We start from the raw sequence: 14,597 nt of genomic DNA, 5'->3' as shown, positions 1-14,597 counted from the left end.
ATAAATAAGATAACATCATGGGAACAAAGTTGTATAGAATCATACAACAAAAGCTATGTTGCAATGATTCATTTCATAGATAATTGTTTAAATATGGGTAGACTCGAACAATAGTTTTCTATCGTCTCATGCACGTTCCAGCCTGATTTGCATATACCATAAATTACAGTAAGTGAATCCACCAATGTAATTTTATTCCAAAACGTACTTCTTCTTCTTCTTCTGAAAAGTCCATGACTATAAAACTATATTAAATTAGTCCTCGTAATCTAAGAAATAGATAAGGCAAACTTTCCAAGTAAAAAATACCAGATTATTTACTCGAGGCTTAATTTTCATAGCTTACATATTTCTCATACATACCACAAATCGAGCCAACTCCTTTTTCACGCAAGGCCAGCGTACATCCTTCAACGTACAATTTAACGAACCACGCCTTGCTTGCAATGCATTTGGCTTTGTTCAGCTTCTCCTCTCTTCTTTTGGTTTCTTCTCCGTTTCCTTTTTACGATATCGTACAAATGCCGAGTGGTTCCGGCAACCAAAACAAAACCCATCCCTACACATGTATTCACTTGTTCATATTTCTCCAAAACAGCCCTGATCATAGGAAGATTGCTCTCCACTTCCAGGTTTTATAATCTTGTCCGATTGTAAAATCAGTGATTTTAAATCACGCATGTAAATAATATATTAAATCTGCACCACATACACAAGTTAGATTAACTTTGTTGCGAGAAATGCTAGCGTAACCATGCAATTATCTCCATGGTACAAGTGCAACACTTGCAGCTTTCTTCTCCCATCAAAACCTAAGATTTGCAAACACCTCTTAAACAAGCACAAAATTAGGGTGCAGAAAAGGTATTATTTGATATATAATTAGTGATTTATTGAGATTTGATTGTGACAAAACAATTATTTTATGCATACAGGAAACAAAACAATACAGAATGGTCTGTCGTCCAGCTGTATCAAAATTTCAAAGTCAGCTTGTACAAATTGAATTTAAACCACGCTGAAGTGGAGGACATTATGGATGATGATGAGGACGCTTCCTCTTATCCATCCCATTTATTTCCAGAAGGTGAACCAATAATCGACTCTCCACAAATTATTGGCGAAGATGAAACTCAAAATTCTGAAGATGACGATGATGACGAGTTTTATGTAAATTTAATTAACAACAATACTATTATTATTCAAAGTCATTTTCTCTTACTGTTTATATATGCAATTTGTCAGGAATCATACAAATCGTACAACGTAGACCACGACGACGGTACTCTAAAAACTTTCTCCACTCATCACTTAAACTTTGAGCACGGAATTTACACCTGCACCGGACCATTTGACGCCGAGCCGCCAGAGTTGGAATATTACAACAGTTCTCCTCCCACCCCTGCTGACCCGCTCGAATACAGCAACGAAGATTGTGACATTCTTAAGATTGAGGAGGAGGAATACGCAGACGAAAGTTACTACCTGCCAAGTGACGATGGCGATGCCAGCCTCCCGCTACCCTTGACACCGCAACCTTTCCGAGAAGCGGAAGAACCTACCTCAAACCTCAAAATTACCACCACCAAACCTACAAGTGAACAGAGAGCGAGCCTACCCCCGAAGATTAAAATTGGGGAAATTTTCTCAAACTTTAGGAAAAAGCATAGCTCCAGTTTCATGATAGAGAAGAGAAAGCAGTATGAAAGAGCGAACAATTTAGAATTCGTGGAAGTAAGTAAACCAAACGTGAGCTTGAGGAAGCACGTTTGTCCGTATGAAAATTGTGGGAGAGATTATAAAAAGTCGTCCCATTTGGTGGCTCATATTCGAACTCACACCGGCGAGAAGCCCTACGTTTGCACATGGCCAGGTAAAGCGAACTAATGAATTTTCAGATTTCGTTATACGACACGTTATACATATGTAATTACTAATAATTTTGCACATTACGTATCCCATTACAGAATGTTGCTGGAAATTTGCGAGATCTGATGAGTTAACCAGGCACTTGAGGAAACACACAGGCGAGCGTCCTTATCAGTGTACCGAGTGCGACTCCTCCTTTAAACGCTCGGACCACTTGGCTATCCACAAGAAATCTCATTTGAGGGCCAACCTCGCCGTCGAAATTCACAATAAGAATTACATCAACGTTTAATCGTACAAAATAGAACATCATACATAAAAAAGATTTATTATGTTACAGGATACTGACATTATTCATCACAATAAATTGTTAATAATGATAAAGATTATGAAGTATTTAATAAACGCTTAACCTTCTAGGATGAGATTCTACAATTGTTTTGCTTTGTTTACAGTATAAATGTAAAGAATTAAATTGTTCTCAAATACCAAAGTACGTACGTATTTATGTATGTACATAGACAGTATTACATACATATGTTGACAGGAAGCGTATCCATTTTGATTTGTGCGTCCCTAATACAACTTGGGCAATATAATCGCGAAGACGGTATTTTAATCCGACGAAACCCTGTAAATTTCCTAAAAGTTTGACCAACTTTGTAACCTCGAAACAATTTTTTTCGAATTGACTAGTTCTAGAATCTATCCAATCACTTGATTGACTGCATATATTAGTTACTGCAGCTTTTAATTCAACCACCATTTGTAGTTCACCACGCTGACCACCACCCCCATAAAATATCCGGCAAGGATAACCGAATTTACGCTAAACGCATACCAAAACAGAGCGGGGTCACAATACGAGTTTTCCCCCACATGCACGAACTGCACCTTCATCCAAAGCCCGTAAATCCGAAGTGATGACAGCGTCAACCAGCCGACGAACGATGAAATGGCTGCGGTCACGAGGAGGATGAGAGAGACGTCGGACAGGTGGAACCAGGTCCGCGTCTCGTAGTCGTCCCCCACCTCCTTCCAAAATTGGAAGATCCACAAAACCGGCGGAATCAGGACTGCTCCGAGGCCAAATGTGAGCAGGAGAAGGGCCACGTTTTGGTAGGGACAGTAGACCTCGTCCCAAAAAGATGCACCCATGAATAGGCTGGTGATCGCGGTGGCGATGTAGGCCGTGTTTGCGATACATTTAGGCGTCCCTTCTATCCCAAGATGTTCCATGATTGATCACCTTGGGGCAAAGTGAAATGGAGAAAGTTGGTTCAGATTTCTCTTAATTTATATCTAAATTTAACAGTGAATTTGGATTACCTTGGTGACAGTTAAATTTAATTCAGTCAAGCAATGCTAAATTAGCATTGTTAATCCTCCTTCTCCAGATATATACCCCTGCTCGAATGAAAATGAGGTGTTAAGTCAACATGCATATTTACTTATGCGAGTCCAGAGTTTATTGATTTGGAGAAAGTTCCAGCTTTCCACATGTCAGCCGAGGTGTTCAACTAGTAGTTGTTGAACAAGTAAAGTACTCTCGTTTAACGAGATCAATCAGGAAGTGAAGTGGCGAGATAAGTTTTTAATAGCGCAAACTCAGGTGGCTTTTGGCTTTCCGGGTGATAAAACCATGCTCGGTGGAAGTAAAAGTGAAAGTAAATAGGTACACATATGTGGAAGCCAAATACTCCGTTACACATTACATGAACCTTATCACGTAGGCTGTTGTGGTTTCGCATACGCACATCTACATGAGAAAGGAACCGGATCAATCCATACTTTATTTAGCACGTTCTGATGTGACACGATTAGACGATTACAGAGAAATCTTCAATAGGGATGCATATTTGCTATTCATTTTGGCATATTAAGTGTCATTGCATAAGTGCGGAGATACACATTTACGTCAAAATATTTGCAAATCTATGAATTTTATCTGCATGCATGAGAGAATGTAACATCTGGTGTAAATGGAAAAAATAGATAAATATTTTTCAGATTGCGTAACTATAAAACTTCAATTTGAACAAATTTTTAGTTTTATTGAATGAAATTTGTCTTTGTAATTGAGAAATTATTGTTAAATTCCTAGGGTGTAATGCATTCCTAGCATCATAAATCAATAAATCATGGATTGAGAATAATGCATTCAAACTTAAAGTTCGCTAAACACTATTTTCGGTTGTGTGATCTTTCATATTTATTTGATTTCTCATGTAAATTTGTCACAATAAAAAAGGAAAATGACGCATAACCTTGGTGACCTCCAACTACTATGACATTCATTGTACGTACAGATATTTATATACATTAAGAATTGTATAAATACATAGATACCGATCTCTGGTCTGCTGCAGCCCGTCCAAAATTTGATTCTTTCTCCAAACCAAACATGGGGAATTTAAACTGTATTCGTATCTTTCTTGTCCTCTCATTAATAACATGCTTCAGTCATGTTTCAGGCCAAAATCCGTGGGCCACGCTAACACTTATCGGCTCCTCGGACGGGCCCTTCTACGCGAAGCAATACTTTGCCCAAAACACGCAAATGAATTGGGCATCGGCAGTGAATTTCTGCAAGAGCTATGGTCTTCAACTCGCCTCCGTGGAAAGTGCGGCTGACCAACTTGTCATCACCAACTGGGCCAAGGATTCTGTCCGAGCTAACGGTACATAGAAAATACATTGTAAAAACATATCTAATAAAATTTGTCAACACTGCAGAATGGGGCTTCTTCTGGCTCTCTGGGAACAAACTTGGCGACGGAACGACATGGCGTTGGCTGGAGGATAGCAAGATTGTCCCCACGCCTGGAAACACTGCCACAGGACCGCAATATTGGATTGGTGGAGAGCCATCCACAACAGCAAATACTGCAAATTGCCTCCATGTCAACCTTGGCTGGTATAAAGGTGGATGGGGTCAGCACTTTTGCGAAACTTTGGTCATGCGACCACTCTGCATGTACAAGATGACGACGTCGTGTCAAGGTTGAGAACACATTTAATTCACTTGTCTCATAAGACTAATATTTTTAGTTCTTGAAATAAATAGATAATTTGAATCAATTTTAAATTAATTAGTTTGTATACTGTTTATTGATTAGGAGCAAACAATACCATCATACCAACCACCACACTGGCACCTCCCTTGCCAACAACGCAATCACAACCGACATGCTCATGCGGAACGGTACAAATAAAGCTCTGCATACATTTTCAAATGAAATATCATAACTATGAAAATATCATGGGAATTTTAGTCTGCCACCAGTAATACCAGGATAATTGGTGGGCAACCTGCAGCTCTGGGCGAAATTCCGTGGCGTTGTAATCTTTACATGCAACGATACGGAGTCTTTTGCACATGCACCATCATTTCTGCCAGCTGGATCATGACGGCCGCGCATTGCACAGATATCGTCACACCTACCGACATCCTTTACGTCGATGTTGGCGACCTCGACCTGGGAACAGCTTCTGAAACGGCAAGCTATTTGGTGCAAGCTGATCGTGTCATAGGTCATCCGGGCTGGGACAAGACCACAATATCTAATGATATAGCGTTGATCCATCTCAAGGATAGGATCACTTTCTCCCCAACCGTCCAACCAGCCTGCCTCCCGTTTCCTTTGAGGGGACAAAGTTTAGATTCACGGAGAGCAACGATATCCGGCTGGGGTACGACCGTTTTCCAAGGCCCAATCTCTCAAAAGTTGAATAAGGTGGACGTCACTATTTTATCTGACACTACTTGTCGATCTGTTTTTGGGCCTGGATTGCCACAAAATATTCTTTGTACGGGCGAAACTGGGAAATCTGCCTGCAGTGGGGACTCTGGTGGCAGTGTGGACCTCGTAAACAATGGGAGGTCGTATGCTGTCGGGGTGACCAGTTTTGTTGGCGCAGGATGCAATACAAACTATCCAAATGTGTTTACTAGGGTGACAAGTTATTTGGACTGGATTGTTTCGACAACTGGTAATTTTCGTGATAAAATTTTAGAAATGTTTTCACTTTCAAGTAAAAGTCGTTATTTTTCAGGGGAACAATTCTGCCAGGCATGAAATGGATGGATGAGTCAAACTAAATATAATTTTGGTTGTAATTAAATATGCATAATTCATAGTAAAAAAAACTCAATTAAAAATGTATCCTGCATAATTATTCGTCTGGTTATAAAAATTTGAATAACTCAAAACATTATTCTTGTCAAAATTGTCAATGATGATGACCACGCCAAAGTTGTTTCATCGTCGGCGGCATACACCTCGAATAAAATATTCCACGTAAATAATGGACACAGTACTTTAATTTTTGAGTTGCACTGACTGATAATTTAAGATTGCTTTGTTTCTAAATGTAGTGTTAAAGGAACGAGTTTGTAGCATTGACCGATCGAAATTGGATTTTCATCCTTGTAGGTATTTCTAGAAAAAAATTTGCCTGCTTTCCGGTCCGTGTTAATGCATTTCAAAGGTAAATTTTACTTAAAGGAACAAGTCTTAAATTAATCAAGCTGGGTAGGTCATCAATCATACATAGAAATGTGCATATGCATGCAGAGCCGTACGGACGGTGGAGACGACTGGATAGTCGAATCCAGGCCGTACCGGCCGATAGGCCATACCAGGGGAATCAACTATACACTAGATAAAATGACAATTTTTCAGAATTTTTCAGAATTTGAAAATTTATTTTTTTTAGTTTGAGCTTGAAAACAGTCGTATTTAAAATCTGTAAGATTTTGTTTCGTGGATTTTCTGCCAGCATTGTCTCAAATAAGTCGGTACGAGTATGAAGTGTTACTTTACCAGGGACTTTTTCAGTCAAGTGTGTAAATACGTAATACGACACCGAATTTAAAATTCCTCAGAATGAAAAAATAGGTGTTGCGTAATACGAACATATGTGGGGAACGTTAACCAATTTTAGAAACATAAATTTTGAAACTGAATGGTGGCGACATTTCAGATGTGACCTCGCGATAATTTTTGAAAGTTTAACGTAGCCAAAAGTTGTGTTTAAAAGAGAACCACGAGAGCTGGTTTTTTCTGGATTTTCTCACCTGGATTTTTCTCAAAATCTCACTCGACCGATGATTTCATGAAACTAAAACTTTATTATTTATGTACTAAAAATCCGCCACATTCAACAAATAACTTATTATTAAGGACGCATTTTTAAATTTGAATTTGAAATCCTGTCATTATTTGAAGATTTTTTTATTCTTCATTTTTTTAAAAATTATGATTAAGAAATCTGAAATCACAAATTTTTGGAATAATGAAACTTTTTGAGTTATAACTATTTTACCTAATTCGCAAAAACTTTCGAAATTGTACTTATACAAAAATGCAAGAATACAGGTCCGTTTATTTCTGCATTTTCCTGAATTCGGGCGTTTCCAGTTATGACAGAATGTTTGAATACATTTTCAGCAAAAATCAGGCTTTTAAAAAACGTTGTTCCAATTTTGACTCGATTTAAAATATGAATAAGAACATTTTTGCACAGAATTTCATTGAGTAATTTATGAAAAATCTTTTCAAAAAGTTTCTGTCATAAATTTTCAAAATTTCTGGTTTGTTGCATTTGTCAAAATTTTCAAAATTTTTAAAATTTGTGCGAGCAATTTGAAATAAAAAACATTTCATGCTCACGCAGTTAAACGATATTATGATGGAATCCGTAAGCGAGGAATCTGTATTTTTCTCTGTCGTGAGAAAAATGTCACGATAAAAATCGAAATCCTCCCCCACTGATTCCGTCATAATTTCGTTTAAACTAAGCATTATGCAAAATCCTGAAACACATACAATTATCTGATGCTACATAATTATTGCGGTTCCGTCAAAATCGGAGCGAAACTTCTGGCGTCATCGGATTACAAGTACAAGTTTTAGTAACTGTGAAAAATTGCCCTTGAACTTCAATCTGCAAATCGGTCGAATGAGATTAAGTTGGGCAAAAACCTGGTGGCGTACATAGTACTTAAGATTATGGTGTTAGCCATTTTCTAAATATTTTAAATTGCAATTGTTCCATATAAAGAGATCCTACATAATTTGTTTAATATGGGCGAGATGCCCGTCGTTTCTATTTCTGATTTGAAACCTGTGGACACTTAAAATGGTTATCAAAATTTTCATGCAGTTTGCAAGGTTTGAAATTAAAAAGCTTCAAATCAACTACTAGAATTCATTGTTTTTTTTAATCCGTGCTGCTCTAATCAGGAAACCATAAGCATGAAGAATAAGCTAAGACAGCTAATTATTTTCAGCTACGCATAGGTTATCAACAGAATCGGTAAACGTGGTTTAAATATTCTTCTTGGCCCTTAGAAAACGCTTGGATACACATATCAAATTTAGCGTTAACTGTGGTATATTCCCCCAATATTATTGATTAATTAAACAAAAAATAATCCATAAAACCATAGGCCGTACACAGCACAAGAAATCCAGGCCGTACAATGTCGCGCGACGGCTCTGAATGCATGTATGTAAATACAAAATGAGTGATGATCCCATATTTAAGAAAGCTCCTTTATCATATCATGTAATAATCAATCAAGTATTACTATGTAGTTAAATATGACTAGATGACGCAAATAATTTAATTCATAATCATGGGAATAACATGAACGTTTAACGTGAACTTCCATCAACTTCCATGAACGAGCAATCTTTTTAACAGTTTTCGACTATTATTTTCAGCACATGTAGAGTTTGTTTAGTACGCATTATGTTACATATGTACGTATGATTAATTAGGCAAGCAAATAACGGTGTGATGATTGTTAACTTCCGTAAATGCCAGATTTTTTCGTATTTATTTCACAATTCATAAGATTTATTATGCCAAGTTGAGCATGTTTTACGCTATTTGCGTGTATGTACGTATGGTAATTCGTTGCTCTGTGATACGTGTCTCTATCTAAACCTGACCGCCCTTTATGTCTCGAACAGTTAATAATTCTGGGGTCATTAAACCGAAAGTATATTTTACACATAGGTACATAAACAGGATAAATACGGACCCCCCGGTAGCATAAACTCAGATAATCGCACCAAATAAGTTGTCACTTACCTTACCACAACCAAAATGGTCACATTAAACAATCTCATGGTCCAAATTGTCCTCGTAATATATTTAGTGACCCTCATCGACAATGCTTCATCCCAAACCAACAATTCTTTGCCCTCCGAAAAATCCTTTTATCCAAAAGGTCGTCACTGCAATGGCCCTCGCCCACACCGGCTCTGTCGTCGTACCACCGTACCACCAAAACCAGTTCCTACTCAGCCTTCTTGTTCCTGCGGGGTGGTAAGACCAGCAAAACTTGTATATCTCTCATAGCTTTCAAATCGTTAAGTGAAAACAACTTTCTTTAGTCATCTCCCCAAAAAAGTAGTCGAATTGTGGGTGGATCGCTGGCCAAACTTGGCGAATTCCCATGGCGTTGCATCTTCAACGGGAACGTATCTAGGACTTTTTGCACTTGTACTATCATCTCGGCCAGTTGGGTGATGACCGCGGCCCACTGCATGGACCCCCTCGTCCCATCCGACACTCTTATCGTCGACGTGGGCGACTTGGACTTTACAACTACATCGGAAGCAGAGAACGTCGTGATTGAGGTGGACAGATTCGTTAGGCATCCCACGTACGACAATAAAACCGTGAGAGGCGACATTGCCTTAGTCCATCTCAAAACGCCAATCACATTCACCCCAACGATCCAGCCGGTTTGTTTACCCTTCTCCTTAGTCGGCCAAAACCTCGTGGGACGCAGGGTTACAGTGTCGGGATGGGGATCCACCACCGACTTATTAGGCCCCGCTTCACCAAAGTTGATGAAAGCTGATGTGACTGTAGTATCGAATAGTGTATGCAGAAGCTTTCTCGGACCAAGCTTTCCTCAAAGTAAGATTTGCACGAGAGAAATTGGAAAATCTGTCTGCAGTGGGGACTCTGGCGGCGGTATTGACCTTGTAACCAATGAGAGGTCTTATACCGTGGGGGTGAGTAGCTCTGTTATCAATGGATGCAATAGCAATTCGCCAAATGTGTTTACTAGAGTGGCAAGCTATTTGGATTGGATTGTTTCTACAACTGGTAATTTGCATGATAATATTTTAGAAATGTTTACACTTCAAGTAAAAGTTTTTATCTTTCAGGAGAGCAATTCTGCCAAGCATAAAATGCATGGATTAGTCAAACTGACAACTGAAACTTGATATATTTTTTGTTGTAAACCTTAAATATCGGTTTTTATATTACTTATAGTACTAGCAAAGCATAATAAAACTACGATACAATTCAAGCCTGTATTTTGAATGCTTGGTTTGAGACAATTCAATAAAAAATTGTATGCTGCATAATTATTATATTTGCATATTGTCATCTTTCAATTCTCTGCGAATACAATTCTATACTTAAACAAATAAACAATCATACATACATATATTTAATGATAGAAATTAAAAAAAACAGCGCAATATAGAATATGCATACTGTGTTTGAAAATGAAAACATCGGGAAACCTCGACGTCTGATTGAAATGTTGCATTAAAAAAATCTCACTTTCATCATGCATTGCTAGAATTGCGAATGAAAGAAACCGATATTGGTTGTATGATTTTCTGCATTTAAAAGCGCAGTTTAAAGTTAATTCCCATCATTTCAATGAGACTTGGATAAATTTTGTGAATTATTAAGCGTCAAGCGGCATTTCTCTAAAATGAGATCCAGCCATGCTAATACATATATATGCATATATATTATACATGTGCTGCGTTTTCAAATCACTGACATATATTGTGGCATAAATTTTTAATTTGTGGTTGCCAATCTCTTCACAAAGCTATCTAGTTATTAATTGCCACGAACTCTTCTCTTCATTGAAAATTGTATAAGCAGAGCTATGGACAAATAAATACGTAGCTCAATAATATGACAAAATGGTAATGTGAGGGATGACTGTGGTATAATTTGCATCCGGTTACTGGGTAAAACATATACAGTATAAGCATATTGAATTTCCGATTTACTTACATAAAAGTAAAGTGTAAATTACGCAGACAGTATAAAGTACTTGAGCCCAATAGAAATTACTTCAAAGATAAGTTTTGGTTTATTTGTCATAAATGCGTGCACACACACAGTGTATGTATACATACATACACATGTAACTACGTATATATGTACATATTTAGATAATACTGAACTGGTTACAAAATTATTGGAGATTATTAACAGGACATTACTGTGCATATACTTATCAACCTAAGAAACACATAAAGGTAGTAATTAAATATTGAATATTGGAAAATTTAGTGTAATAAGTAATATCCTAATTAGTAAAATTTTAGCAGGCTGTGTTAGCAACTTTTCGTCAATCAAAAACTTTTGTATTTATAGCCACGTTATTTTGAGATAAATTAAACCTTTTTAAATTCATAGTAAGAATAGTAAGACATGCTCTAGAAATTAACAACAATATTGTGAACTAAATTATTCCACATGAACGCTTATTCCAGGGACACGACTCGCAATCACACCATCTAATACATTAATTTTGCCAACAATGTCCTTTAATTTCACCCTCTATGAAGACAAATTCCATAAATGCTATCAATTTGGTGGAGGAACTTGCCAAACATTTACAATCGGTACGGGAGGACAGTGCGTAAACTACGATTTTTATGGCGACAAGGTTTCTTCAATTAATACGCTAGGTAATTGTATAATTATTTGGGAACATCGTAATTGTGCGGGTGATTCAGCGGAAATTGAACCCGGAACTCCCCATCATGAAGATCTTAGCTCTCTTAAAATGAGTGATGGAAGGAGTTGGGATGATCAAATGTCTTCGATTAGTGCTTGTCCGAAACAATGTGATTCCAGTACTTTTGTGTGTAGCAATAAAAGGTGTATCACCATTCAATGGGTATGTGACGGGGAAAATGATTGCTCGGATGGTGAAGACGAATTAAACTGTTCCTCAGGGACAATGACTACATCAACCATTGATACTCCAGCTACGACAGACATCTATGTAATTCCACTTCTTCCTTTTGAACCGAGTGACGAGGACGTGACAATATCGCCTGCACCACCCGTAAGTATAAAAAGCCTCTAGTACATAGACGCCAAGCCAGAGTTTGACCATATTTCTTAAACGATAAGATTATTCTGCATCGAATTTTATCTACATAATTTTTAGTTAACTACAATGCTGCAAGCACTAAACAAAAATTTTGAAATTGAATTCGAGACAGGTATAACAATTCATAAGTCTTGGCTCGGCGTAAAAATGACAAAATAATCCACAATCCACAATGATAATATTTCTAACAAATTTTAACACAATAGGAAATACCCACAACAACACCCGTTACAAACTGTTCAATAAATGAGACATACTGTGAACTAGAAGCGAAATGTATTCCAGTCAGTAATAGCTCTTCAAATTGTGTCGGGACAGAAATGAAAATAAATGGTAAAGTTCTTTTTTAAATAAATGCTTTGTCAGTTTTTTAGTCCACTAATTCAAACATTTCCCATTGCACCTAAGATCGAAATTATGACCTGGTTGCATTATACCTTACCACGGGGGCCATCCTCGTCACTGTCATCATTGCTTTCACCGCTCTCGGAATCTGTATTGCAGTCTACATTAGACAAAAAAAGAGCAAGAACAAGGCGTCAATTACGTCATCATCGGGTATACATATTTACTGGCATAAAGTGCGGAACGATACTTATTTAATAAATTTAAAGATTAACTTTGTACATGATCAATAACAGATATCACGTCCCTACATCCAATCTCTCACGAATTGCAACCCCTCCTCCACCCCTCGCACTCAATTATTCCTTTACTATCTCCTTGGAGAACTCACCCTTCCTTAATTTGTCTTTCCCTCCTGGGCGAAGGATTTTTCGGAAAAGTATACCAAGTCGAAGATCAAAGCGCAATTGTTCCCACGACCGAGTACGCTATCAAATGTGTCGACATGCTAAAAACTCTGGGGGGCTGCAGTGGTCCTTCTTCATTCTCAAGTACTACAACTACGTCCCTATCCGCTGAAAGCAGTGGTATAATTGACCTGCAAAACTATATGACCATTCTTCTCAACGAGATACAAATCATGGATCAACTAACGTGTGACCATGTCGTTCGCTACTATGGTTGTTGGGCAGAAGCGGAAGACTGCAGTCAGATGCTCTTATCAAAGTCTCGATTAGAAATATATATCCACCAACTTATCGAGCATTGCAATGATGCCATGTCATCTAGTCAAAATTCGCCCCTGAGTCACATCTTCATCAGAATGGAACTGTGTCACACTACTTTGAAACGTTATTTGCAAGTGCACTCTGAAGAAGTAGGAGATGAGATCAGTATTATTCAACAAATTGCGACTGGGCTTCACTACGTCCACACGAAAGGTTACATTCATCGCGATATTAAACCAGGAAATATATTTTGCAAGGTAGAATCGTCTGGGAATTTAACCTGGAAAATTGGCGACTTTGGGTTAGCAGTGATGAGCAGAGAGGACGGAAATGTTGGGGTGGCTGGGACTTATCTTTATCAAAGTCCTGAAATCAGGAATCAATTAAAGTATACGGTTAAGACGGATTTGTATAGCTTGGGGTTGGTCGAGGTCGAAATCTTACACAGAGAAAGAACCAATTTCGACAGATTTGCAGTTTTCTCACATTTGAGAAACTTAAGTGGGATTGAGAGACGTAATTATTTGAATAATTGTTGTATAGGAAAGTTTAAAAAAGTGATAAATATTGTTAACCAGTTGCTAAAAACAAACCCAGATAGTCGTGTTTGTTCTGAGAAGTTGTGCAAATTATTACAATAAATATTATACATAATAATTCTTTTAAAAAATTTAATCGTAAAACGTGCAAATTTATCAACAATGTGTATTACTCCTTTTCCTTAAAAAATAATCTATATTTGCATACGTACATATGTATTATGTAGCCTTTTATAATTTACAACACATAAAGTCTTGCTAAGGAGGACAACCCTTCACCGACAGAATCACCGATTTCGATGCCCTTTGGATATGGTGTAGCACTAGGTGAGTCTAGCAAAAGTGAAGAAGGATTTCATTCCATGGCCCCATTTGCGCCCGCCACACCCACTCAAAGAGAAATCCCATGCCAAACTGGTCGCATTAAAAAATTCACCAAAAATCCATTTTTAATGATAATTTGATAATTTTTGCACCTTTTTGATCCCAGATAGTTGTTTTATCGTATCCGACATGAATTTAAATTTTTTGAATTTTTTGAATATTTTCGAAAATTTCGGGGATTTCGAAAAAATCAAAATTTCAAAAAAGTTGAGTTTGCTATTGGATATGATAAAGCAACTATCCAAGGTCACAAAAATGCTTAAATTGTGAAAATCCGACCAAAATTGGATTTTTGGTGATTTTTTTAATGAACCAAAACAGGGTATTTTTGCACCTTTGAGTGGGTGTGGCGGGCGCAAATGGGGCCATGGAATGAAATCCTTCTTCACTTTTGCTCAACTCACCTAGTGCTACAACATATCCAAAGGGCATCGAAATCGGCGATTCTGTCGGTGAAGGGTTGTCCTCCTAAGTTTGAGCTTGAGACTAATGTTAAAAATTCATGGAATGTTTGAATGTTAAAATATCTATCATGGAATGGCATAT

The 14,597-nt window shown here is 37.6% G+C and overlaps 4 protein-coding genes and 1 long non-coding RNA gene across 6 annotated transcripts; 4 read left to right on the top strand and 1 right to left on the bottom strand.

The window, feature by feature from the left end:
- Positions 1-606: 606 nt before the first annotated feature.
- LOC110856810 (zinc finger protein 572) lies at positions 607-2,294 on the top strand. The gene is made up of 4 exons (XM_022105370.2): positions 607-864; positions 936-1,170; positions 1,246-1,873; positions 1,968-2,294. The coding sequence occupies exons 1-4, from the start codon at positions 755-757 to the stop codon at positions 2,159-2,161; spliced, it is 1,167 nt and encodes a 388-aa protein (XP_021961062.1). The 5' UTR covers positions 607-754; the 3' UTR covers positions 2,162-2,294.
- Positions 2,179-3,678, bottom strand: LOC118436227. The gene is made up of 2 exons (XR_004835290.1): positions 3,199-3,678; positions 2,179-3,118 (listed from the first exon to the last, which is right to left on the bottom strand). It is a non-coding gene; the product is annotated as an uncharacterized LOC118436227 (long non-coding RNA).
- Positions 3,679-4,023: 345 nt separating this feature from the next.
- LOC110850671 (proclotting enzyme) lies at positions 4,024-6,066 on the top strand. Its single transcript, XM_022098164.2, has 5 exons — positions 4,024-4,550; positions 4,606-4,872; positions 4,989-5,074; positions 5,145-5,862; positions 5,926-6,066. The coding sequence occupies exons 1-5, from the start codon at positions 4,274-4,276 to the stop codon at positions 5,946-5,948; spliced, it is 1,371 nt and encodes a 456-aa protein (XP_021953856.1). The 5' UTR covers positions 4,024-4,273; the 3' UTR covers positions 5,949-6,066.
- A 2,879-nt stretch (positions 6,067-8,945) lies between these two features.
- LOC110847097 (brachyurin) lies at positions 8,946-10,268 on the top strand. Its single transcript, XM_022093955.2, has 3 exons — positions 8,946-9,210; positions 9,279-10,002; positions 10,065-10,268. The coding sequence occupies exons 1-3, from the start codon at positions 8,989-8,991 to the stop codon at positions 10,085-10,087; spliced, it is 969 nt and encodes a 322-aa protein (XP_021949647.1). The 5' UTR covers positions 8,946-8,988; the 3' UTR covers positions 10,088-10,268.
- Positions 10,269-11,007: 739 nt separating this feature from the next.
- LOC118433959 (CBL-interacting protein kinase 4-like) lies at positions 11,008-13,901 on the top strand. Of its 2 annotated transcripts, XM_035846495.1 has the most exons (6): positions 11,008-11,189; positions 11,427-11,624; positions 11,809-12,007; positions 12,262-12,388; positions 12,464-12,613; positions 12,697-13,901. In XM_035846495.1, the coding sequence occupies exons 3-6, from the start codon at positions 11,900-11,902 to the stop codon at positions 13,767-13,769; spliced, it is 1,458 nt and encodes a 485-aa protein (XP_035702388.1). In that variant the 5' UTR covers positions 11,008-11,189; positions 11,427-11,624; positions 11,809-11,899; the 3' UTR covers positions 13,770-13,901. The 2 variants fall into 2 exon arrangements, with proteins under 2 accessions (XP_035702388.1, XP_035702387.1); XM_035846494.1 differs by having other exon boundaries at positions 11,427-12,007.
- The last annotated feature ends 696 nt before the right edge of the window (positions 13,902-14,597 follow it).

The sequence above is a fragment of the Folsomia candida genome, unplaced genomic scaffold, assembly GCF_002217175.1.
Source record: "Folsomia candida strain VU population unplaced genomic scaffold, ASM221717v1 Fcan01_Sc001, whole genome shotgun sequence".
NCBI classification, from domain to species: domain Eukaryota; kingdom Metazoa; phylum Arthropoda; class Collembola; order Entomobryomorpha; family Isotomidae; genus Folsomia; species Folsomia candida.
Note: the sequence above shows the minus strand (reverse complement) of the source record. Positions and strands in the feature narration are given on the sequence as shown.